The sequence below is a fragment of the Carassius auratus genome, chromosome 50 (genome assembly GCF_003368295.1).
Source record: "Carassius auratus strain Wakin chromosome 50, ASM336829v1, whole genome shotgun sequence".
In the NCBI taxonomy this organism is placed as follows: domain Eukaryota; kingdom Metazoa; phylum Chordata; class Actinopteri; order Cypriniformes; family Cyprinidae; genus Carassius; species Carassius auratus.
Genome location: NC_039292.1, coordinates 4,729,646 through 4,757,299, shown reverse-complemented (window position 1 = coordinate 4,757,299; position 27,654 = coordinate 4,729,646). Strand labels below are relative to the sequence as shown.

Sequence of the window (27,654 nt, the reverse complement as noted above, 5' to 3'; positions counted from 1 at the left end):
TTTGTGCTCCTGGTCTCTGTTTCAAGGCGTGGTCTCACTAGACTTTAAACGCAGTGTTGCCAACTTCTTTCAATGGAAAGTAGCTAAACCCTGCCTGAAAAGTCGTTAAATGTCGCTAGATGACGTCATATGCTGCATTTTAAAGCAGCCAAAATTCTCAATAAAAGTTTTTTATTATATTTGAATGTTTCTGTTGTCCGACAACGGAATTAATATTATAATAACTGAAACGCGTCTATCAAGACTACATAACCAGCTCTCAAAGATGTTAATCTCTGCACTAAAATCCTATTCACGACATTGTCTAATGAAATCACATACACATAAGATTAAGATAATGATTGTACTGTGATTTCGGCTATACTTGTATGTAAGTTGTATGTTGTAAGTCGCTAGATTTGTCGCTAGTCGCTTTTTTTTGGAAAAAAGTCGCTAAATCTAGCGACAAAGTCGCTAAGTTGGCAACACTGTTTAAACGTGCAAAATTATTTCGGACGCCACTGCGAATATGGGCGGGAGCAAGATAAAACGGTCTCCCCTCAATTATCACAAGATGGATTAATATGTGCTTGCTTGTACTGTGTCTTTTGCGACGGCGTCGAAAGCGTCTTATTATATTGTAACGTTACTCTGTATCTCTCTATAAATATATACACCCTAAGGGGGGGAAGAGAAAAAAAAAATTTATAAAAAAATAAAATAAAACGTCCTCATTCCAATGTATCATCTGTTCCCGTCGACACTACAAACCATGCAGCTTTTCTTTTTATTTTATAAATCTTTTAATGTATTATATAAAATAGGACGCTGCGCAACAGCTAAAGTTATATAGCACTTCCTTCTTTTTGAATTTTCGTACAGAGAGGTCATGAAGCAATGTATCGCTCTTCTACTGGTCCACATCCTCATGTTATGCAAATTCCCAGGTCCGAGTTCACCAAACTTGAACTTTGGAACGCAGCGAAATGCGAAATTTTTCGCATAAGCTTGCGCTTCCGGTCCGACGTATTCGCATGCGTATGAATGGAAGTCAATGGAGAGAAAAGTGCAGTGTGACAGCCCCATCACTCATAGCAAACTAACGGCTGGAGGGGCGTGTTAAGGAGGTTCTGCTCATGCTGTCAAACTGACGTCATCAGAAAAAATTATTCGTTACAGAGTGGAAATGTTCAGAATTCGATAAGATTACTAAGACAAACAATGTTTAATTGTTTACATCAAGATTAGCAATGTGTGCTAGTAAGCTTAAGTCAATTCGATTTATGCGGATTTTAAACTTAACTTTTGATACGTCAACTTATAATAAAAAAAAAATAAATAAAAAAAAAAATAATAATAATTGGGGAGTGACAGTTAAGGGGTTAAGCTACAATCAAGGCTTGTTTATTTCGCGCATCTACTGGTGTTGGTTCATTCACTCTTACTCGGCTGTTGCGGCCTCACTTTACACTTTTAGACTTTCAGACAGCTGTGCCCTCAGCCAACCTGGATTCTTCAGTCTGCCCTCCGTTAGCAGACATAATACTAAACGAAGTGCTTACGTCAGCTGGAAATCACATTTCTAAGGCGTCACTCCCTCTACAATCAAACCTACACGTTGCATGGTCCGCTTTCTAATGTTTTTCCTTTCAATTTTTGCGTTCCTATTCTAATTTCGACCGTTGCTCCTTTCTAGTCTTTTAAAAAAATAAAAAATAAAAAAAAATCGCAATCTTAAAATTCTATTCGCAGACTCCTTGCCAGCATCTAATCTACGCTAAAATTTATAATCCTAATTTTCAAGCCTTTGGTTATTCAGTTCTATTACTACTTAAGGGGTTAGCTAAATCTTCCAACAAATTAAAGACAAATGTCTGCCTATTACCCTGCCCATATTGCAAAATTAATTACTTCCATCTTCTACGGCCTTCTAAGTACCTCAATATTCTTCTCGAGGCAGTGTTTATCTGCCTTCTACGGGTATGCTTCCAGGGGAATTCACTTCAAACTAATCAATTTGATCCTGCTCGCGGCATTTTTCTTTCAGATCTACGATTCGGACCTAAATTCTTCACACTCTCCTCAAGCACTCTAAACCGATGTGCAAGGTTCTGGTGTCATCTTAACAATTCTAAAATCAATAATAAATTCTGTCCCTTCTCTGCATGGTGAAATTTCTTAAAATCTGACCTAGAACTTCTAAAAACGCACCAGTCTCTATTTTACCTAATGGAGCACCCCTTTCCAAGGCCTGTTTTAGAACTCACTTAACCACTGTTCTCAAAGCTGCAATCTATCCCCCTCTCTCTACTGGCCATTCATTCAGAATTGGGGCAGCTACTTCAGCAGCTGAACGAGGGATCTCTACATCAGCTGTTAAGATCATGGGCAGATGGTCTTCCTCAGCATTTGAATCATACATCAGACCTGATTCAAAACCATTATCGACGCTCAGCAAGCTCTCCTGTAACTAATCAGGTAAATTCATGCAATTACTGGTGGTGGTGTTACTATATCTGCATGGTATATCAAGGCCTGTACATGTCTGGCCTTTGTGGCTATTTCTGTACGGTCTTTCGAGGCCTGTCTGTGTCCGCCTATCGTGGCTATTTCTGTACGGTCTATCGAGGCCTATCAGTGTCCGGCTATCATGGCTATTTCTGTACGGTCTTTCGAGGCCTGTCCGTGTCTGCCTATCGTGGCTGTCTGTGTCTGGCCTATTGTGGCTATTTTTCTGTACGGTCTATCGAGGCCTGTCCTGTGTCTGCCTATTGTGGCTATTTCTGTACGGTCTATCGAGGCCTGTCTGCGTCTGCCATTGTGGCTGTCTGTGTCTGGCCTATCGTGGCTATTTTTGTATGGTCTATCGAGGCCTGTCTTGCGTCTGCCTATCGTGGCTGTCTGCGTCTGGCCTGTCGTGGCTATTTCTGTATGGTCTATTGAGGCCTATCCGTGTCTGGCTATCATGGCTATTTCTGTACGGTCTATTGAGGCCTGTCCGTGTCTGCCTATCGTGGCTGTCTGCGTCTGGCCTATTGTGGCTATTTCCGTTGGTCTATCGAGGCCTGTCCGTGTCTGGCTATCATGGCTATTTTTCTGTATGGTCTATCGAGGCCTATCTGTGTCTGGCCATCATGGCTATTTCTGTACGGTCTATCGAGGCCTGTCTGCGTCTGCCTATCGTGGCTGTCTGCGTCTGGCCTATCGTGGCTATTTTTCTGTACGGTCTATCGAGGCCTGTCCTGTGTCTGCCTATTGTGGCTATTTCTGTACGGTCTATCGAGGCCTGTCTGCGTCTGCCATTGTGGCTGTCTGTGTCTGGCCTATCGTGGCTATTTTTGTATGGTCTATCGAGGCCTGTCTTGCGTCTGCCTATCGTGGCTGTCTGCGTCTGGCCTGTCGTGGCTATTTCTGTATGGTCTATCGAGGCCTGTCCGTGTCTGGCTATCATGGCTATTTTTCTGTACAGTCTATCGAGGCTGTCTGTGTCTGCCTATCATGGCTATTCTGTATGGTCTATCGAGGCCTGTCTGCGTCTGCCTATCGTGGCTGTCTGTGTCTGGCCTATCGTGGCTATTTCTGTTGGTCTACTGAGGCCTGTCTGTGTCTGCCTACCGTGGCTGTCTGCGTGTGGCCTATCGTGGCTATTTATGTTGGTCTATCGGGGCCTGTCTGCGTCTGCCTATCGTGGCTGTCTGTGTCTGGCCTATCGTGGCTATTTATGTGCGGTCTATTGGGGCCTGTCTGTGTCTGCCTATCGTGGCTGTCTGCGTCTGGCCTATCGTGGCTATTTATGTATGGTCTATTGAGGCCTGTCTGTGTCTGCTTATCATGGCTATTTCTGTTGGTCTATCGTGGCTGTCTGTGTCTGCCTATCGTGGCTATTTCTGTTGGTCTATCGAGGCCTGTCTGTGTCTGCCTATCGTGGCTGTCTGTGTCTGGCCTATTACGGCTATTTCTGTTGGTCTATCGAGGCCTGTCTGTGCCTGCCTATCGTGGCTATTTATGTCGGTCTATCGAGGCCTGTCTGTGTCGGCCATTGTGGCTGTCTGTGTCTGCCTATCATGGCTGTCTGTGTCTGGCCTATTGCGGCTATTTCTGTTAAAAAAATTAAAAAAAAATAAAAACTTATAAGAGGTTTAATCTAACGTCATTATACTGATCATGCTAACTCTCTTTCTATATCTTCCAGGAACCTTAGGATTCACAACTGGTGGGTATACTTCATCTACTTTTGGGGGGAAGGCTGGCCCCGTCTGGAGGTCTCATAATCCACCTAATTTTGGGGGTCGGCTGCGCCCCTGCCTTCGTCTTCAGGCAGGAAATGCAGATTCGCTACCCTCGGATTATGAACCATGGACGTGGCCTTCCGCCAAAGAAATTTATAATTGTGCTCGCTGAGCTGTCAATAAATGTATGCTTCGTACATCATTCTATCTCCCGAGTCTTTCTGGTAGAACTGATATCCATCAGTAATTGTCTTAATACACTAAAGAAAACGAGTAGGTTACAGAAGCAGTATGAAATTTAAAGGCACAACCTCTCTAAAAAGAAACATTTCTAAATTAATTTCCCTTTAAACCTTTAAATATTTCAAAGACATCAAAGCTGTTAAAAGATAATTTATAAGATTTATATTTATTAATAATAAAAAAAAATTATCTAGATAAATTAACTGGCCTCAACAATCTCCCATATGTCACCAGACACCTGTGAGAGACCATGACATCATCTCTGCTCGCAACAAACAATTCCCAGCAGTGACACGTGAGTTGAGAGTGGTGAGCGGTCTATGTCGGATGGCTAAGAAAGTGCTTTGCTGGCCTTATGAATATTCACTCCCACACCACTGTGCTGTGACTCACTCATCCAGAACAGCTCTATCTGTACCATGAATTATGACAATAATGATAAAACAGAGAAGAATGAGACACATTCATCTCCTTTTATTGCTGAATGCCAGTACAAGAGAGAGATACATGTAATAGAATGAGTAAAGATGGGCGATAGGGAGGGAAAGTGACAGATTTCTTGATGGAAATCTTCGTTTTCTGACAGTTATTTTCTGAGAAAGGTGCAGTCAAGTAACAACACAATCAAATAAGATGAAAGAGATTGGAAATAAACAGCAGGTGACAGAAGATTTTTATTAACTGATTATTAATGAAACCCTGATTTGTTTGTGCTGCTTTTAAGAAATAGTCTTAGTCTTTTCACAGGTGTTGAAATATATGTATTCCTTTTCAAGTCTGAAATGCCAAGCAAATGATGCTGCTGCTTGATCAGGACATCACTGTGTGAAGACATCCAGAGTTCCAGGCGCTTTGGGTTGCTGTATTATTTATGGAAAATAAATTCCAAGTGCACATTCCAAGTCAAATATCGGAATGTAGAAACCACACAGTACTGCCGTCTGTGGGGAATTAAGAATGCATTGTACCCTAATAGCGCATTTTGCTGTGCTTTAGTAAGCAACTGAATAAAGAAATCATGCAATTTAGATAACGGCAAACACACACACACACACACACAAACAATCTGTATGCCATACTTTTGTGGAAGGGTCTGAAATACTAGGGGTGTAACGGTACGTGTATTCGTACTGGACTGTTTCAGTACAGGGCTTTCGGTACGGTGCACGTGTGTACCGAACGACCGAATGCAATATTTTGTATGCGGAACATAGGCTCATTTTGTGTTTCCAAACGAACATATTAAGTGGCGGAAGTCTCCGCGTTCAGCGCAAATCCCGCCCTGCAGCTGATTCCAAAGGCCGGCGACACACTGGATGCGTGAGACGCACGTCTCAGGCGCGGCTTGAGCCGTGCGTAACACGCGTGCAGGCTAGAAATAGAACCGACGCCTATTTTTCACGCGACACGAAAGCGTGTTGGAAGCGTTTCCAGGCAAAATTGAATAGGAAAATATGTTTATATGTCATTTTGTAATTGTTATTAATTCATGACACTTTGAGGTTTGAAAGTCTATAGGTTGACATATATTCAGATATAAATGTAATTCAAAAAATAAATTAATAATGATCGATTTTCAAATATTGCACCTGTCAAACCTAGTCTATTTTGCCATCAATACTGTTGACAGGTGCAATATGCCAGTGTGTCACCGGCCTAATGTTTTCAAAAGTCATCACGCGAGTGTGAACATCACTACAACTAGGAAAAAAAACGACTGTAATTCAAACGCAGCTCCCGTCGTCATTTAAACAGACCTTTGCTCTTAATTCCGTTCGGTCCAACCATAGACTGTAAAAAAATATGGACGTAGTGTCCGTGACGTCACCCATAGACTCCTCAATAGCGGTTTTGAAGCCTAAAGTGTGCAGAGCGGGCCGTCGCCATCTTGGCAGCGCGCCATCGCGCGACTCTGCCGGACAATCGAAAATGGGCAAAAAGGCGGGAGCTGATTGCTGAAGCTACGCCCACCTAGCGCGAAGGCATTGTCAGCAGCGGCAATCCACCTGTCACTCAAGTGGCCACGCCCTTAATTATGCAGAACTTTAAGGCTTAATATAATTTAAACGGATGAGTTATAAAAAATATCACCCCCCTCACAGTTGTCATGAAGGGCAAAATTAGCAATATAGACCAAAATCATTTTTTGAACCAGGCTGTAAACATGTTTTTTTCTGCTGTAAAGTTGGGCATTTTAACATGGGGAGTTCTATCGGACTGACTCCCTTTTGCAGCCAGCCTCAAGCGGCCAGTCGATGAATTGCAGTGTTAGTCACTTCCTTATTGGCTTCACGAGAGAGAGCGAGAGGTTGCCGCTCGGGTCCAACGCAATAACGAAATCTGAGCAGGTCTAAAAACTGAAACTGTTGATGCTGCACTTTACACTTTGGAAAAGTTATGTATATATATTTTTAAATATGTCGAGCAGGCCTATAATCTGGGATTGGTAATGCTGCACTGTAATCATAGTTATTTATTTATATTTTTCATTATATTTTATTATACGATATTGGTTTGAGACTGAGAGTATTTTAGTTAGTGGAAATTTTGCAGCAGTATTTTATTTCTTATTCTTTTTTTATTTTATATATATTTTATTAAAAAGTATTAAAAAAAAGTGTAAACAAATTGTTAAAAAAAGTTTATAGTAATAAACAACCTGCAGTTTAATTTTTGCATTTCTTTCCCTTACTGTACCGAAAATGAACCGAACCGTGACTTTAAAACCGAGGTACATACCGAACTGTGATTTTTGCATACTGTTACACCCCTATGAAATACTGCATGCAAAGGTGGCTCAACTCTTTATTGAATTCTCCCCTCAGTGACCTGTTACATTTCACAACAGAAATGAAAACGCTTTCAGAACCTATAATTGTCCAGCTGATGCTGGAACCTCAAAGAAGTTGCACACACACAAACACTGCATAAGTGCTCTCACCTTCTTTCCTCCACACTGACTCCCTTGAGTCACACTGAGCTGGCCAGACTTGAATTTTCAAGTTCCACCATCACTGTTGATCATATCAATCTCCCATCAACCTCCTGCAGAGCTTCAGACAGCATCGTATCCAGATGTAAGACAGATTCTCTTCTCTTTATCAGAGTCAGTAAAAGGAGAAGTTTTCATCAAGCACTTTGTAGCTAAAAGATTTCTCTCAAGAGCTCCGGGCTACAACAATCAAATGAATCCTCTAAAGATTAGAAGAAGTGCCGTTTGAGGCTGATGGATAATTAGTCTTAAAAATTAACACGTTTTCATCTCTTACCCCTCATCATCTCAAATCAACAAATGCTCTTGAAATCAGCTGTGAACTGTGACAAAACCCAGACTTGAAAAGAAATTAAATAATCGGGTCATGGCACCAGATCAAAGCAAACTTTCTCACTGACCCTGCAACAAACAGCAAAATCCTATACTGTCCTCTATTACGAGGGATCAGATGTTGCTAAGGGGCCTTTTACAGAGAACGTATTCTTTCTTCAGAAACAGATATATGAAGCTCAACAGATAGAACAGAATTTGCTTTTATTAGCATATTAACTCATGTACAGCACTGCTAATATAAACACCTCACTTATCCATATGTAAATACACTTCTTCATGCAAATATCAAGCAGCAACCTTAGGTCTCTCTAGAATCCAACACGGCTGCGACTTAAACAGCAATTCATCCACTGGCCACTAAACAGGCTTCAAAGGGGAGTCAATCCCATAGACACCCCCATGTTAAAATGCCCAAATTTACAGCAGCAAAAAATATGTTTACAGCCAGGTGCAAAAAGTTGTTTTGATCTATATAGCTAATTTTACCCTTCATGCCAACTGTGAGGAAGGGTGAATTGTTTTAAATAATACAGTTTATAATTAAAGTTTTTGTTTATTTTTATTAAGCGATAGCATTGTATGCATTTATACTAAATGTATTTAGACCGTTTTTCATACAGAAGCACACAAACAGTACTACGGATACTCACTCGCACCGAAATGTGTTGTTAGTACTGCTCTGACAATTTTATCAGAAAAAGAGTTACCTCATCATTGCTCCATGTTTATAATTATAATTATTTACATTTATATAGTGCTTTCCTGGGCACTCAAAGCGCTTTTCATATAAGGGGGTAATCTCCTCAACCACCACCAGTATGCAGCATCATTTTTAATGACCACCGAGAGTCAGAGATGTTTGCCTTCAGCTCATTTTATTTTAGATACACCACTATCATGTCACATCTTATCATTACATCATGTGTTCGAGTTTGTGTAGAAGTATTTGGTCCATGTTGGATTCCTATATCATACGAACAGCACCAGAAATAATTTAGAAGTGGACTAAGACCCATCTTTTTAGTGGTCTTGGTCCGCTTGTTTGGTGCGCACCAGGGTTCCGATGGCAGCAGTCAAACTTACTCAAATGAACCGCACTAACAAAGCACTGACGCCAGAGTTTGTTTTAATCAAACCAAACACGACAAGGTGGGAGCACACCCTTAAAGTGGGAACTAAATGCCTTTTCCAACTTGAGAACTATTTACAGTAACAAGGAATTGTTTATTACACAGAATCTGTGCCAATGTCACCGACCATAATTATGTGTAGTTTAGTTTGACTGTAGTTTTGGCTCCTCCTCTATGCATCCTTTAAATCTTATAGAGCTTAACCTGTTGTATTTAACGCAAAATATTTTTAAAGCTCCCAAAATGCCACATTTCCATTAGAAACTTAACTCTTCTAATTTGAGATCTTTTCATTTTCCCAAAAGGACACAGAGTGCAGTTGCGATAGGTTATAATAACACTATTTCGATAACATCAGCTTCACAGTGGGTGTTTCAAACACTTTATAATTTGAAAACAATGCTTGAGCCATTTGGGAATCTTTCAGCATCACATACACATTTATTTTAGTCTTTTAGCACCAAATCATTGCTCCCTTCTTGGTCTTATGTGTACTGGTGCATTCAGCCAAACACTAAGAATCAACTCAGAAGGAAAGCTACATGAGGGGCACATAAACAGGAGTTCACACTACTCAGAAACCTGTCTCATTCAAATCAAACAGAAGACAATGATAACAAGGTACTGAGGCAATTGCAATCAGCCCACAATACACCAGCCACCATTTTCCTCACCAGCAGCAATGAGTGTAGAGAGGCCTTTGAGAGCTGTGCTCAGTGATGGGAACAATCACAAGTGTTTTTGTGTGCAGACGCAGAGAGGTGGGGAGAGATGGGTGAAATGCATCACTGAAGTGTGCTGATCCGCTGCCTGCTAAACCGTTACACACACACACACACACGACATGAACCACAATGCAAAAACAACACCAACTGCAGTCGGGACAAAGAAAGCTGTTCAAATCCCAAATTAAACCCTCACAAATGCTAGAATCCTCTTCCAAATGCAAATCCCAACTCCTCTTTCTCTCTGAAACAATGCCCTCGGCTTTCAGCACCACAGTCTTTGGTTTAACCCAATGAGCAAGTGCAATACTTTTAAGGGTACCAGAAATATAATCAAATGCTTTTTGGAGTCAAGAAGTGGAGTGGCAGATGTATAGCTTGCAGGTTTTCAAGAAGTAGATAATCAAAATGTAGTGGGTGAAAACCCTTCAAGAGGCAACATTTTATCCACTTTACTTGTGCAGCAAGTCACTTCAGATAAAAGGGTCTTCTAAATGGCTACTGACCTTTAAGACAGAGAAAGTGTCTATGGTTTCTGAAGCTGCAGCCACATACAACACTAATACAAAACTAGAGCATATGGCATTACTCCACTGCTAATTGTTTAATCTCTTTTCCCCTGAATGGATTCAACAGCTGTTCACAACTCTCAGGTTGAGGATTTATTTTCCTAAACTGCACCTTAAAACTCATTCCTTTTAGTTGCAGTGATAAGAACCAGTTGTTTCTTGTTTTTTTCCTCATTCCCCATCTGAACATCCATGTTCCTCAGGTATGCTCATTACAATAGTGGTGGTGAAAAGTGGACAGTGTGAGGCCCTTGAAATGTCTAGTTGTCAGGAGGTTGGGAATGTCAATTTGACTTATAACAGCCTGTAAAGCTTTTGTTATACTGTGAATCAGCGTATCCGCACTAGCGATAGCTCTTAAATTAGACGTGGAAATGACAGGGAACAGCTCAAGATGTACTGAAGTGAACTGTACAATTACCTGCACAGCAGGAATTCGGCTTTAGTTATGGCCAGGGCTTGGTAAGGTGTTGAAAGCAGGCTTAAGAGTCATTGCATGCATACACTCTTCACCTGTTCAGTGACATTCACAGCCTCCAGCGTGAGAGCATGTGAAACTCAGGTCCCTGCTACCTTCCTCCACCTCCTCACAAGAATATCCTATCGCTCTGGGGGATGACAGCTCTACAAACATGACATTTAAGCCCCACTCTTGTTCTTTTTATATTCATCTATCCATCCGTTCTCACCCGAGTACAGGCCAAAGCCTTCCCTGCAAGATTCTGGCCAGGCAATCAAGTAATTATGCTTGGATAAATTTCTCATGCATCCATTGTTCTTCCGTAGAGAGTGACAGGTGCTTTCAGAGATAAATAAGGTGTCTTCCTTCATTTTTGAAGGGTCATTTGTTGAACTGATGTCACTTTTGTCAACCTTAATCACTGTTTTGAGCTCACATTGAGCCTCAGGGGTGACACTAAAGACCAAAGACACTATAAACTTGCAATGTATAAAAACAGTTGAATTTTGTGTTACATTGTATACCTATAGGGTTGTGATGGTGATTACATTTTCCCACTGGTTAACTGACATGTGACAACACTGGTAATATCGGTATCACCAGGGAGTGGGGGTTGGAGTTTTCCCTATATATCGCCAAATGCTTTCTCATTTTATTTCAAAATTACATTTTACACCATCGTCTTGTCTTTCTTACCTCACTCTTCTTGTCAGTCAGCTTAACTCACAAGATAAATGAAATCTGATCACATTAAATCTCCAGCTGCAAATCTGTGATGCGACTGCCATTTAGCATGCTACATTGAGCAGCCAGGTTAATTTTTTTAACTGTAGTGTCTGTTCTTTAACTGAACTAAAAAATTGAAACGACGGTGTGGGTGGTGCCACGGGTGGGCAAGTGACGTAACCAATGTTGTGGCTTAACACCAGTAACAGCGTAAACACTTACAACCCTACTAAACTGGCATGATGCAATAAAGAGGGTTAAATCTGAATTAAATCTATTTAATTTGAACTTTTTGTTTTAACCAGGCCGCAATCTAATGGTTAGAAATACCACACAGAATAGTTGTAAATTAATAAATCAAATGTACAAATATGTTCTGCGATTCTGTCTCTTCTTGCAGTAATTTGGTCAACATTTCACATCTTCGGCTTCCTACGCTGCCAATTTCTATACACCATCCGCTCCCTACAAGTGTTGCTCAACTTCTCTGTCATCTCAGAGTCAGAGACTGCTCAGCTCTCCCTGAATCTCATTGCTTTCATCCATTCTCTTTTGCTACTTTTTCTCTTTCCATTTTCACAGTCTTGTTACGTTTTATCATAGTCTATCACTTTCTGTTCCTCTCTCTATATAAAGCATTTTTGAAGTGATATAGTTCCAGCGGTGTAGGATGTCTGGTGGATGGCTGCAAGGAAGCTCCACACCAAGACACGGCCGTAGCGGCATTACTTTGGATTAGTTTGCCACGCCTCCTGCATCGCTCTCAGCTCAAGTCACATTTTCTGAGCAGAAAAAAAAAAAAACATCAAATAGAGAGAGAGGGGGAAATGAGAGAAAGCACCATATGGTTTCAAAAATTCTACTCAGAACACAGGGATCCTTCAAGGACTCTGACAATCTGTCTGAGAGTATGAAATGAATAATGAAAAATCAATCTGCCGTGCTGGGTGTAAAAGTGTTCCGTGTTTGATTGACAGGTCAGTGTTTGGCATAAATCAATGAAGATGCAGGGAGCGCTTGTTCATTATGCCACACTAATGAATGGCAGGAATTCCATGCAAACACAAAATGTGCACGTACACACAACATGGTCTATTGATGCAAGCTATTTTTTATTAAGGATGGAGTGGAAAAGTTGTCAAGCTGTTTAAATCAAAATTCACGTGTTTTTGTGTGCAGCTTGCACAGTTGTTGATATGACATCTGACAGGGCTCTACAAAGGCACTTGTATACCTACATTAAAATTTTAAGAAAAACAAAAATTTAGGAGTGCAGTCAAAGTTGAGTTGTTCTTCAGAGTCTAATGCATTAAGTCAAGTAAATTTTACTTGTGTAGTCATTTTCAGAATGCACAACATTCTGCTCTGCTGAATTAATTCTCTCATCACAAACAACTAAGTGCAGTTGTGTGTACGATGTGAGTAAGATATGCATTTCACAGTGGAAACAGATTCCGTGATTAAAATGGGAGTTTCTGACTAGTGCCCCCTCAAAAATAATAAGTGCATGACGCTCCTATACTAGTATGAAGTCCATACTATTTTGAAGTGGTGTGCCTAAAAAAATTGACACATTTTACACACATTAATTTTCATTTGCCTGCTTGCACTGTACACAACATTTTCCCTCCTGTCACCCACAAACACAATCATTAAATTAACTTCTGTAACATTCTTCCAGTGGAAACATATACTGGCTTCAGTTAGTGAGTGTCCTTCCCACTAATCTGACACCATGTATTTCTCCCATTCATACAACATATGTTGTTTAAAGTGCATATTCCAGGTTGGAGACCCCAGTGAGTCGATGTAAAGAAAAATAATGTAGGACTAGATTTTCTTAATCTATACTTTAAAATATGCTATTACGGCTTCTGGAGTCGTTTTTTTGTAAGATAATTTTACTTCCGCATCTGAAAACCGCCAAAACCTGAAGTGACGTAATGAGAGGGAGAGCGGTCCATAGGAAAACAATGGATTGTACTGACAGATCGGACACTGAGGAGATTTTAAATGTTTATTTACACTTATGACGGACCCCAGGATGAGACAGAACAACGGTCAGAGGAGACAAATTCAGTTGTCTGAGGAGGTCTTTTTTGGTGACAGACCAGTGATAGCTTACAGACACACACACGTTAGCTAACAATATGTAATCAGGCAACAGCAAAGCTAGTATTGGTCGTCTATGAGTACTGATACTTGCCAGTGTCGTTAACATCCCAACACTAACGTTACGTAATATAGCGGTTTTTCATCAACGAAAAGAGAGAGATGAACACATTTTTGTTTTATTATTTGTGGGAAATGTGAGTTCATGGTCACAGCTGATGAAAGTCAGTGCTGCAGAGAATTAGATGCATACTGGGTCAATTTTGACAGCATACAGACAAGCTGTCCGCTGGGCCGATGGCATTCTGAGCAGGCACATCAGGAAGCCCTTACCTGCATGTGTTGTTTTAGCCATTAGAAGACCATTTCTAGAGGATGGACTTTATAAAGGTTTTGAATTTTCCCATTTTGGTTACAGTTAGTAAAAAAATAGTCACAATCACAAATTGTCATACTGCATAAAGCTTGTTTATGAGGTTTACATCAGATATATATCAAGCAGATCTGAATTTATGGTTTTATTTATACAGCACAAAATCAACAAATATTATTTCCTAGCACTGTTAATACCTAACTCAAAACACAGCATTTCAACCATTTATACATTATATATATATATATATATATATATATATATATATATATATATATATATAGAACTACCAAACATAAAGGCTAATACTGAATGAAAAATATACCACCTGACCCATTTAACAATCTTTCAGTTTGGGTATCACACTAATGTGTCGTTTACGTGTGTTAAATCATGAATGCTGTGCTAGATACAAAACAACAGCCTCATCTTGTTGATCTGGAAAGTGGTGTAGTGACCTGCAGTATTCCTCTCTCAGAGACTCCATATGATGGGAGAAGCAAGCAAAGGTTTAGATCAGATTCACTGCTGACCATGCTTTTCCACTTGGCCTCTGTCACATCTGCATCTCCATTAGGAGTGAAAGCTGCAGTCCAGTGGAGGTGGTTAATAACAGCTGAGCTGGCCTTCACTGCTTCAGATCTTCACACTCCCTCATTACATGCATTGTCTCCCAAAGTCTTATTAACACACCACATGACAAAAAAAGTCAATAAATAAATACCAATTAGCTTTTTCATATGGTAACGTCTTAACACAGTATAACATTATTGCTAATGCTTACAAGCCAGCAGCGGTGCTTTACAACAACCTATATACATCTCATTGTGACTCAGTATATAAATAAATAATGTTAACTGATTTGGTAGGTAGCAAATGTTTAAAAACAAGACTTATGGTGGACAGTTGACTTTTTCGTGGAGCAGGACCTGAACCCGTTGAAGGTGCTGTGTGCATCAGCTCTGAGTCTCACTCGCTTGCTTCGATATCCAATGTTGAACTGCATCATATTGCCGGGATGATAGTCCTCTGATGTAAAGTGATCACTAAGTTACACACCACCACGTTTGTTGAAGCAGATGCATTACTGAAGTCCCATCTCTTCACCCGCACATAAACACCCAGGCTCGTTAGATCCAGTCCTTTTTCTTGTTAGGAAACCTGTGGACTCGATGTCCTGACAGGCCTCCACAAACAAAATAATTTACCATGACTACGATAAATTGATATAAAATTACTACTGAAAACAAACTGATTCATGCCTGCTCAAAGCAAAACGAGGCACACGACTCCGTTTTTGAAAACGGTCAAGGAAATGGTCACATTTTCTACTAAATTGGTGCCCTCAAGTCTTATAAAACATTTTTAAATCCATCATTACCGGTTCATATGGTATTTTCATACAAGGTTATATATTAATTAGAAAAAAAAAATTAACCAGCAATCTGCACTTTAAGAACAATAGCATCATTTTTTATCAGAGGAATAATTGAGGTTCCACCAGAATAGATATTTTAATGTGTTTGGTTGACTTCTAACACTGCATAACAAAGGAATTAAAACTGAATGATCTAATACTGCTCTCCTCCAGCTTATTATCTCCTTTGTAATGGATGTCTGAGATGTGTGTACCAGAATCGCTGGTTTGTATCAGTCGAAAATGAGTGTCTTAATTTGTTCAGCTCTGTCAGTTTACATTAGAAAGGATCCTCTAGACTGAGGATAGATAGATAGATAGATAGATAGATAGATAGATAGATGATTTTTTTTTTTATAAAAGAGAAAGATTTTATGAAAAATAAATTATTTAAAGCAAATAAAAAATCCACTGAAAAAAAAAAAAAAAAAAAAAAAAAAAAAAAAGATATTGTGTAATTTTGTGTTGGGGCATGTAAAACCAGAATTACTAGACCAACTACGCCAAGAGAAAATACAAATCTTAAGTTGTTATGATCAGGATTTCAAGCAGGGTTAAAAGTGTCTAGTGTTTATGGCTTGATTTACAGTAGGGTAAATGTGAGAGGGGAGCAGAGGGGAGAGGAGAGGAGGAGAGCTTCATTTTGGCATCTCTTTCCACTCCTGTCCTCCCACACACGTGCTATTCACAGACTCCTCACAGCGAGCTCGGAGGGCACTGTACTCGCAGGGATTAATTCACATACAGTGTTTCAGCTGTCAGATACATTCCTGCTTTTCGTCTTCCAGCTTAGCATTTAATGCCATAACAACAGAAGAGGGAACATCTGGCAAGACAAACGAGACAATGCAGGCTGCAAGGGAAAAGAATCCAACATAAGCCTAAATTAATTTCCCCAATCACAGCTGACGCATCTCCATCATAATGAATTGAACAGTGACAGACGCAGGATAAAGGCGACTCGACACGCATCTACAAGTACTTCTCAAAGGGGCCTTCGCGATTGTGCGAGTATGTGTGTGGGTGTGTGTATGGAAAATCTGTCTACCTCTTGTGTAAGACCGCAAGAAGGTGAATGTTATACTAGAACATCACTACAAGCCTCATCCAGCATTATGTCCACATACACAAATGTAGCAACTCTTAAAAAATATAAGAGATAAATCTTTGATAGCACTCACCTGCCCGTGACTGATGAAACCATGTTTGTGTGCAATCCTCTCAGCCTCCTCTGCTCCTCCTTCAATGTGGACGGCCCACGTGTTGGTGTAGATGCCTTGGCCTGTAATCAAGCGTGTCTCAGCAGCCAGGCGGACCAGGTACGCCCCCAGAAACAGCAGGAGGGTCCAGTGGCCCTCCATGAACAGGAGTGCTTCGTCTCCAAGCCTTCTGGTGATGAAGTTTGTTTACTGCATCTGTGGGCTGCACTGTGAATTCAACACTGCAATGACCTAGAGAAGACAAGACAGAGTGTCAGGAAAGAAATACTAGTGCACCAAAAGGCTCGTCATTTTCTATAAAGCTCAGGTGATCTAAACATAACTGTTCTGTCAGAAAACATTCTCAGAGGGACTGTGGCGAGTCATAAATCTTCATAAAGGTGTCTTGAGTGCTATTGATAGCGTTACACCAAGGGAAACTGGGATACAAACAACATTTTGTAGGACAAGGGGAAGGCTGTGTGTTTCACTTGTACCCACTTGCAGCTGCTTGTATCTAGAGCAAGTTCACAAAAAAGGACATAATATCTTCTGCTGATGTTGCTTGTCTTTGAGGAATAGTTCAAATACTGTCATCATTTATTCATCCCAAGTGTCATCCAAACCTGTAAGACTATCTGTCTTCTGTGAAACTAAAATTTGTAGTTTTCTATGCTCTTTCATGCAATTACAAGAATGAAGCTTTCATATATCAAAAGTGCATAAAAGCACTATGAAAGTATTATAAAAGTGGTGTGATCTGTATTCAGAATCTTTTGAACCCACATAATAGCTGTGTTTGAGATACAGATGGAAATTTAAATAATGATTCACTAAAAACTAAAAAAAAAAAAAAAAAAAGGATTGTTCTCCTAAAATATTATTTCATTACAAACTTGTATAATCATATATATTGGTAAGCGTTTTTCACTAAAATTTTATTAATTTGCTTAAAAAATAGAAAAAGTATAATTTTTTTATTTTGTGATAGTAAAGCTGAATTTTCAACAAAATTACTCCAGTCTTCTGTCACATGATCCCTCTAATAACCCAATTTGCTTTTCAGGAAATATTTCTTATTATAATCAATGTTAAAAACAGAACTTACTTGCTGGATAGAAGTACACACACCCACTCACCCACCCACACACACACACACACAAGAAGTCGCATGGATTACTTTTATGATGTGCCTTGAATCCTGTTTCTACCAGAAGAAGATCATTCTGGGAACAGCATTTTTGGTCAGGGGAAGACAGGTGTTCTATACAAGGTTTTGTCACCATATACATTGGAATGATGACCATGTGGCTTGAACATTGCACCATCCATGTCCATGTCCCATGAGAGTTAGGCAGCTCCTTAGAGACAGCTCAGTTCTTGCTGACTGCATAAGTAAGCTCAAAGCTTGGCTCAGGGCTTGAAATATAACCCCAGACGCCCTCTACAACAAAACAGAACATGAACAATAAAGCCTGGCATGTGCATTCGAAGACAGCAAGAGTAAAAAGTCATAACATTTCCTTCTAAAGCAAAGACGTGATGCACAAGGTCTATGAATAGTGTTAAAATTATAGCACCAACCTGCACAATGTCTTTTTAAACAAGGTTTAAAAACAACAGAACTATTCCACTGAGTATCACGGCTATAAAGCAGATTTTAGTATTTAAATAGCAGCTCCTGGTACAAAGAAGTGAGTATCTTGACAAAAGGCCTGCTGAAGAAACAAACAAATCATCACGTCTAAAATCTGCATTACAGAGCTCATTAAGGGCTGGCACAGTGCAGTGAGCTGGAGAGAAAAGAGGAGAAAACCATGTGTGTCTTTCTTACTTAAGGAACCTGTGAATGTCACACCTCCGCAAGCAAAGAAAATGAGAGAGAGAGACAGTCAGGAAGAGAGAAAGAGAGAAAGAGAGATACTGTACCCATACATTTTTCACTAACTGCAAAAGCAACGCCTGTTGTGTCTAAACCTAAAATCACCAACCAATTAATAGATTTCATTAACCTTCTTTTGAGAAGATTCTGTCAATTAACAGCTAAGACAAGCTTACAAGTAAAGGAAAAGTGGTCAGCTCTCAGAAAATTACTTACCGCCATTTTCAGCATTGTCAAATAACTGCCATTCAGGTTAACCGTCCCCTGAATTCAACCTTCACTTGTCTCAACCAGACTCATTTAATAATGCAGCCACTTGTGAAAGGTTCTTCTAATGGATAAACATAGGAGATAATGAAGGATGTACCTTTAGAGCACAACACATGTAAGATGTGAAAGAAAGGCTGTTGATTTCAAGACAACTACATTACTGACGTATGAACAGGGCTTGTGGCTTGTCTTTTCTCATCTTTATTAGGTCTGACAAGGTCTTTGTGCTGATTTGTGTATTGGAAACAAGAAGACCACTTTTTTTTCAGCTTACAAGCAGAACGTGGAACCAGGCCAGAGGGAATTCTGGTAATTGTGTTGCAAGCGCAACACTGACCAGAAATTATTACAATAATTGCTTATCAACAGCTTTCCTAGAACCAAAAAATTACAGAGCGCATTTCTAGTAAATCACAAATTCCTAAACCCTCAGGAACAGGTTGTGAAGCCAAAATGACATTCAAGTTAATGTGAAGTCAGTCACGTAGAACTTCGAGATCTTTTTGGAGGTCGGCCATCAATCTTCATTCAATACTTCAAATGACTTATTTTTCATATTTAATGACTCTGAGCACCCGTTAAGGCCTGAATCAAATGGAAAGAAAGATTATCTAGCTGTCTCTGAGGATCTGACAGATTGCATGCTTGAGAGAGGTGATGTCCCGAGTGATTCTACTGGCTAGGAGGGCCAAATTTTTATAGCATGCTCTCTGGGGAAGAAAGAACAGTAATAACTATGCCTTAATAACTCCTTATCAAACACAACTACAACTACTAAAGCTTTAATGACCCATGATGGCTCTGTAAGGGCAGGAACCAAAGTGCTTAGACACTCATTAGATAGGTAGAGACAGCTCACGTTTATCTCTAACTTCTTTTTCATCTTTCTCTCGTCAGGATCAGAACAGAAGATGACCACACTGCCTTTCCAAAAAAAATCTGGGTAAGCCAGATTTCATAAGCAAACTAGCCAAAAGAACGGGTGTTTCAAGACAAATCAAAGGACATTTATTATGATCTAATATAAATACAATGATTGATATTGTCTAAGGACCATCACACAGTCATCATATGAACAACGGAGACAAAGAGTATCATAATAGTGTCTTTATGCTCGCTTTGCATTCATTTACTGCACTGAGCACTGTCAATGTTTATTTGGTTCACGCAAAACTCGCATGCAGCGTAAATCAGTCAGAGCATGGGAAATCATTCAATTACGCTGAAAACACTGGGCGTGCAATGCGATTATAAATCTTACGAAAGACTTGGAGTCAGTTTAGAAAATTGAAAATATTTTTATGTGCTTTTTTCTTCCGTGGAACTCAAAAGGAGGCGTGCTTCGGAATGACAGACTCTAGTTACCGTTGCCGTTAATATTTTTGGTATGGAAAACAGGTGCAAAGAAAGGGAACGGTGACCGAGACTGTCATTCTGGCGAACATTTCTGTGTGTGTGTGTTATGAGTAACTTAACCTAAAAAAGCAATATAACGTTAGGTTTGGAACAACATTAGAAAGATAAACAAATATTATTATTATTATTATTATTATTAGTTAAGTAACGTTAACGTTATTCCTTTTGGTCACTTTTTGATATTACAAAATAATAATAATCATAAAAAAGGTTTCTTCAAACCAATGTGTCTGAAAAAAAAACCCCGAAACAGTCACTTTTTGTCATCTATAAAAATGAACTAAGACACAAATATACTCTACGAATAAAAAAAAAAAAAATCAAAAACAGATTATTCATAGCAAATTGTATGAAACCGCTCTCAGAACTTGCACTAAAACGTAAAATCTTAATATGACAGGAAACCATTTAGTAAATAAAAACTTTATTTTAATTTAAATTCACCTCGGTTTTCCGTTCTAATTAACGTTAAATTAAACAGCGACAAACAAACGAACTGTCATTTACCTCTGAAATGAGACCGTTGACCCCTCCTCAAGCACGAACCGAGCTGTCATTGCGCTTTCCACAGCGTCGGAATCCGGTAACGGGCTCACATATCAGGCTACAGCTCCGAAATGAACTCCGCTCACGACGGATATTTAAAGCACATCCGCCGAGAAACCGTTACGGAGTATTCGCGCCGTTCCACGAGACCCCCGCGAACTCAATTCGGCATCACGCGACGAGAGCGCGCAGATCGATGAAACTTTCAACAGCGCGCGCGTCTTCCTGTAGTCCTTTATTTTAATTATTTATTAAGCTTGCGTCTGCCAGTCTTTATTCTATATTTAAAATCGAACTGTTTGTAAATTAAATTAAAACCTTTGCGATGTCACGTGCCATCTGTAGCGTCTTCTTTATTGTTCTCCAGACATAACGGGCTCCGTAATACATCCGTGCACAAATCCCTGGTAATCACAAATGGCCTACAATTCCCAGGAAGTACGTCATGACATGAGCCTATTTGGGGTCTGTGATTCGTGATGTGATGGCTCCATCTGCAGGATTAAGACATACTGTTCATAATAACAATTTTACCTAATCATAGACATCTTTCAAATACAGTACCAGTAGTAAATGCATATCTTGCAGTCTTAAAGAAACCATTTACACAGAGATTAATATTCTGACTAATGTTGCAGGACTGTTAACGCTAGGAGCTGTTCATGTCTATGTATTGCATATGCACACTATGAAAGTGAATGGTGACTAGTTATAAACGGGGATAAATAAATGATGACAGAATCTTCATTGCTGTGAATGAATCAGATTACAGTTGGATCCTTGTCCATGTTGAGATCTGAGTATAATCAGCATAATGGTTGCTTTGAAAGACATATATTCGATTTACAGGTTGGTCAATGTTATTATACTCTGGAAGCAGCAGCATGCAGGTCACGAATGAAAACAGAATTTCTTTCTGGGATTCATCTTCACTGAACCCAGCTCCTGCCAAGCTGATTTTGTTTGTCCCACCATCATTTTTATTACCAAATTATTACAAATAATAACAATAATAATAATAATAATAATAATAATGCAAAGAAATAAAAATAAATAAAAGGCAGCACAGGTGTTAGTCTTAAGTCTGAAGCTCCAACAATAAACAACGAATGCTTTATTTACATCACACTTTCATTCTTGTTTAGGATTGAAGGGACGGATTTAAGGAAGAATCCATTATTTAAATTATGTTTGCTCATATCCAAATAATGTAAACAGATACGACTTGGTTCAATAATGTTTTCGGAAATGTTGAAATTAACATTAACTGAGATTATTTAATGCTTTAGAAGTATGTTTTATTGTTAGTTTATTGTTAACTAATGCACAGGAGTTAACTAATGTTAATAACTGGAACCTTAATGTAATGTGTTAAACATCATAAACACTAAATTAATGAAAAAATATAAAAAAATATTTTTTTTGTAATCTAATAACATTTACAAATCTCAGGAAGCCTTAATAAGCAGAAGTAAATAAGTAAATACATTTAATGCAATTCTTCAAAAATTTTAGCGTAAGCACTTAGATGGCGCGCCTATGCAACATGAGTCAACTTTCCTCTTTTAGCGCAGCTCCGTTCTTTGTTGTCACGGTCCAAATTTATCCCGGAATAAAGGCAGCACGCATGTGCCGTGAACCCGGATGTACCAGGACTTGTTTGAATAAAGAACAAAACCCTCAGGCTGAAAAAAAAAATGAATGATCGAGACTATTATTAGAAGTAAAGGATTCTGTTCCCCTCTGAATGTCTGTCATAGACATATAAATACCTAGACGCCTCATTGGCCGCTTTGAGCCGTTGCCGCGCCATGTTAGTGAGGGCAAGACTGCCTTAAAACAAATGAAATTAAACGGGGGAGCTGCGGTTTTTACTGAATAAAAACACCATAACGTTCTCACTTACCAACCAATTTCACTCAAAAAAATGTACTTTCACCTTTGCCAATTTTACTTAATCCGTTCATGTTATGATTACTTAAAAAAAATTATTTAACAATGTGAACTTGATGTAATCTAGTTCATTCAACAAAAAAGTGTGTATTGTCAGCTTTACTTAAAAATTATTTGTTCATCCAACATAACACTGTTGCGTAAAAGTAACAGATTAATGAAACCAACACAGACTTGCATCTCATTGGCTGAGGATTTCTGCAGTGTATTATGGGTAATTGTTATTCTGTCACCCTCTTGGAGAAGTGTAGCACCATTAGATAGGTAGATGAGTAATATAATTTATAGCAATTAATTAAGTTGTTCTGAAAAGTTTTAGAACAAAACAAACAAAGAAATAAATGTTTTGAATTGTTGCTTTGTGTTTCAAATATGTTTGTGATATAACTGATAAGCTGTAATTATAGAAAGGTCTGAATGGAGAGTAATATTAATCAGCTGCTCATGGTCCTAATGCAAGGGGGTGGCATTCCTAAAATGGCATTATTCAAATTTTATGTCATCATAATTTAACATTTTCAGGTACAATTAACTAATTTGTTGTTTGTTGACTCTATTAAGGTTTGTTAAGTATACTTAAACTTATTTTGTAAAATGAACTTAATTATTAAAAACATTGTCCAAAACATTGCAAATTAGTTGGGCTGACACTATTAAATTAAGCTTTGCCCAACCATAGTAAATAAGTTGAATCAACCTTAATAAATTAGGTTGACCCAACGTAAGTACATTAAATTGGAGTAACAGAATTGTAAAATGCTGAAATAAAGCAAATTAATCATGTGGAAATCCTTTCCATGATTTTTTTATGTTCGTTCAAAGAGTTATTTTTTTGAGTGTTCAGCGGTTAAAAAACAGTTAAAAAAAACTTTGCCTCCAGTTGTTTAGTAAGGTTTGGCTCACATTTGTCTCACTTGATGATTTCGTTGAATTTTTCGGTTTACAAATCTGCTAATTTAGTATAACTGTGACATATTAATGTAATGTAATTTGAATGTATATTACATGATATGTAGTTGTTTTATTGCTTTCTCTGTGTTCAATCGCAACATTTTTTTTTCTCTCTTTCTTGTGTCTCAGGTCAGAACACAGCCCATTCCCTTTGAAGTACTGGGATAAAACCTAAATAATACATCTTTAAACACTAATAATTTACTATCGTTGAGAAAATTTAATAAAACAAGTAAATACAAATCACACACTTGAATTCTGCTTTTCATTTTGATAGCACTTTAGCCTACAGAAGAATACAACAAATAATAACACATGTAACTGATGAGGCTATGGATCCAGTGAAAATGAAAATATCCACTGATACAGTGCACAGTAGAAATATAGTAAAAGTGATATGTTATATTAAAAAGTATATGTAGTACAACTTGAAGTAAAGTGAATAATATGAAAAGCGAGTACAACGGTACAATAACATATGAGATATAATAGATTTATTCAATTCTATGTATAATATGAATAATACCATAATAAATAACTGAACAACAATAGGTTAATAATAGCAAGAAGAATATGTAATATAAAGGGTGGAATAATACAGAATAGATAAAAATGAAGAATAAATTAATAGTAAAATAAAGAGTAAAATAAAAAAAAATGAAATGTAATTTTAAAATACTAATTATTAATCAAATTAAGACACAACTAATGACACAACACAAAAATATTGTGGACATGAGTTCCAAATTGTGTTTAATTAATGAGCTCCTTAAGTATAATATATACATGTACTCTCACACACACACAAACACACACACACACACAGATATAGATATATATATATATATATATATATAGAAAATCCTCTGAATCAATCTCAGCTCAAGAAACACATTTTATTTAAGTTTTCAGTTCTGCCTTTCTCTGGGAATAGAGTGGTTTATTTGTGAAGACAAAACCTGACTAATAATATTAATTCCCCGCCGCTTGCCTCAAGATTTTCTATTTTATTCAATTAATGAGTCAAATAATGTAAAATACTTGACGATGCTTGACATTTTGTTCTATAATGCACATTAAACACACTCATGCAGAAAACACACATTTTGAAACAGTGGTTTGTTTTTCCATGTATGTTGGGCGGGACTTTGGAGCCTGTTTGCGACTCGGTTTGTTCAGATCGGCACTTCGGAGCCTGTTCGCGACTCTGTTGATTCAGATCGGCACTTCGGAGCCTGTTCGCGACTCGGTTGATTCAGATCGGCACTTCGGAGTCTGTTTGCGACTCTGTTGATTCAGATCGGCACTTCGGAGCCTGTTCGCGACTCGGTTGATTCAGATCGGCACTTCGGAGTCTGTTTGCGACTCTGTTGATTCAGATCGGCACTTCGGAGTCTGTTCGCGACTCGGTTGATTCAGATCGGCAATTCGGAGCCTGTTCGCGCCTCTATTGATTCAGATCGGCAATTCGGAGTCTGTTCGCGACTCTTTTGATTCAGATCGGCACTTCGGAGTCTGTTCGGGACTCGGTTGATTCAGATCGGCAATTCGGAGCCTGTTCGCGACTCGGTTGATTCAGATCGGCACTTCGGAGCCTGTTCGCGACTCGGTTGATTCAGATCGGCACTTCGGAGCCTGTTCGCGACTCTGTTGATTCAGATCGGCACTTCGGAGCCTGTTCGCGACTCGGTTGATTCAGATCGGCACTTCGGAGCCTGTTCGCGACTCTGTTGATTCAGATCGGCACTTCGGAGCCTGTTCGCGACTAGGTTGATTCAGATCGGCACTTCGGAGCATGTTCGCGACTCGGTTGATTCAGATCGGCACTTCGGAGCATGTTCGCGACTCTGTTGATTCAGATCGGCACTTCGGAGTCTGTTCGCGACTCTGTTGATTCAGATCGGCACTTCGGAGCCTGTTCGCGACTCTGTTGATTCAGATCGGCACTTCGGAGCCTGTTCGCGACTCGGTTGATTCAGATCGGCACTTCGGAGCCTGTTCGCGACTCGGTTGATTCAGATCGGGACTTCGGAGCCTGTTCGCGACTCGGTTGATTCAGATCAGCACTTCCGGAGTCTGTTTTTATTATCGTGTGACGGTTTGTAGGTGTCCAATCTGTCGATGAGTCAGGGGCATGTTCAAATTCAAAACGGTGCGCAACGTTTTGCTACGGTTTCCGTGTTGAACGTCATGTTTCCTGGAAACGGCGTGCACCGGTGTGCAACGGGGTTTGAGATGCGTTTTCTCTTGTTCGATGGGTGTGTCAGAACTGCAGTCCAATCAGCAGCAATATGTATATAAAGCACGCGGTCTTAAAGTGAACTCGCACAATGGCTTCAAGGAAAATAATGTACAAATGTGTTCGTTGCAGCTCGGTATACGCAACAACTGAGGATATTAGAAGACATGTTTGTCGTAAGTTTTATTGTAAAAATATAGGATATCAACATAATGATGTAGTTGTTTATATTTTTAGCTTCATTGCAAGTATATGACATTTGGTATAGAAATAAACAGTGGTAATTAAGTGCTTTTCCTAAAAATGAGAAGGAAAATACAGGGTATTAAAACCGTATGAACTACAAATAAAGTCAGTATGTGAGGCTTAATAGATGTGTTTTAGTCTGAATTAGGTAAGGAAACACAAAGAATGGCCTTCTCAGCTGCCATAGTTGCAACTCTTGCGTCATCAGAACAGTGTGTTCAACGCATCACCGTTTCTGTTTAAAAAACGTTGTGCAACGTTTTGTCGGGGCTGAACGCAGCCCAGGTATGTTTTCTTCTGTCCTGATGTGAGAGTTATGAGAGTTGCCCGCTCCAATATGGCGGCGACGTTGACGTGCAGTCGAGCGGCCAAATGAGGCGTCTAGGTATTTATATGCATAGACATCATATAGGTAGACGCCCCATCGAACGCTACTGCCTATTGGCACGAACGAGCCGTGGAGCCGCCATCTTGGACCGGTCGCCAGCTCCACTCAGTGTAACTTGTTTGCCAGGTGCAATGAGCTGTTAGCGCATTAAATTAATCATATCTCACTGAATACCTAACTGATTTTGACGCGGGTTTTTTTGCTGCAAAGGTCATTCATGCAGCTATGATACAGGACACATGATTCAGCGTATTTTAATATTCATAATAGGCTTTACAGTGACAAATTATATCCTGATATAATATATAAGTGACCAGACGCCCAAAATCTAAATATCTGAGGTAGGATATTTATAAATCACACACTATAAATATGATAAAGAAGCAGAAACAGATAGTTGCAGTAAAATAAGATATTTTAATAAGTTGAAGAAACAGTTTATTATAATTTGTGACATATACACTCTCTCTGGTTCTCTCTTCCTCTCTCTCTCACACACACACAAACACACACACTTCTCCCTCACTCACTCTCTCTCTCTCTCTCTCTCTCTCTCTCTCCATCTCACACACACACACACACACACTTCTCCCTCCCTCCCTCCCTCCCTCTCTCTCCATCTCTCTCTCACACACACACACACACACACTTGTGAGGTTATAAGACAACTGCTTTCTTATAATTATTTAAAAAAAAATCATGCAAAATGCAGAACCACCCAAGAGGGAGAGAGAGTGAGATGACAGGATGAGACAAAATTTTTTATTTATTTTTGTTATAATTGTAATTTTATAATATTTAGATATGAATCCAACTGAATCCAACTTGTGAAAAGATATCTTTCAGGTAGTCAAATAGCAAATAGCATATAGTAGAGCTCTATAGCCATCTAGTGGTTAAAAGTGATTTTTATTTTATTTTAAAACTACATTTTCCAAAAAATGGGTATAAATGTTACATTAAATAATTTAAAATTATCCATGTTATCCCCATGAATGAAAGTTAGAAATCTGTGTCTTTTATAAAGTGAATTTTACATAAAATGCTGTTTTTTTTTCGTAAAAAGCCTATTTAAATAAATAAATATTTATTTATAGAAATTTAGAAGATATCATAAATCCTCCAAAAACTGCACGAATGTTGAGTAAAAACATTAACAAACAGAGTAAAATTACATTTGTAAAAAAAATATATATTATCTTTTTACAAAATTAAATGTTATTGTCAAAAAACACGAGTGTGGACAGGAAACGAAGACCATCAGAGGGTTAAT

General features: G+C 38.9%; 1 protein-coding gene across 2 annotated transcripts in view; it reads right to left on the bottom strand.

The window, feature by feature from the left end:
• The window catches only part of LOC113066714 (furin-1-like), a 79,945-nt gene extending 58,925 nt beyond the window's left edge, over positions 1–21,020 (bottom strand). Inside the window, exons 1-2 of one of the 2 annotated variants that reach the window (XM_026238693.1) lie at positions 20,923–21,020; positions 16,473–16,742 (exon numbers count right to left, since the gene is read on the bottom strand). In XM_026238693.1, coding sequence (XP_026094478.1) covers positions 16,473–16,652 — 180 coding nt within the window. In that variant the 5' untranslated portion in view covers positions 16,653–16,742; positions 20,923–21,020. Of the gene's footprint in view, positions 1–16,472; positions 16,743–20,565 lie in introns of both variants that reach the window. The other variant, XM_026238692.1, reaches the window with a different exon arrangement.
• Between the last annotated feature and the right edge of the window lie 6,634 nt (positions 21,021–27,654).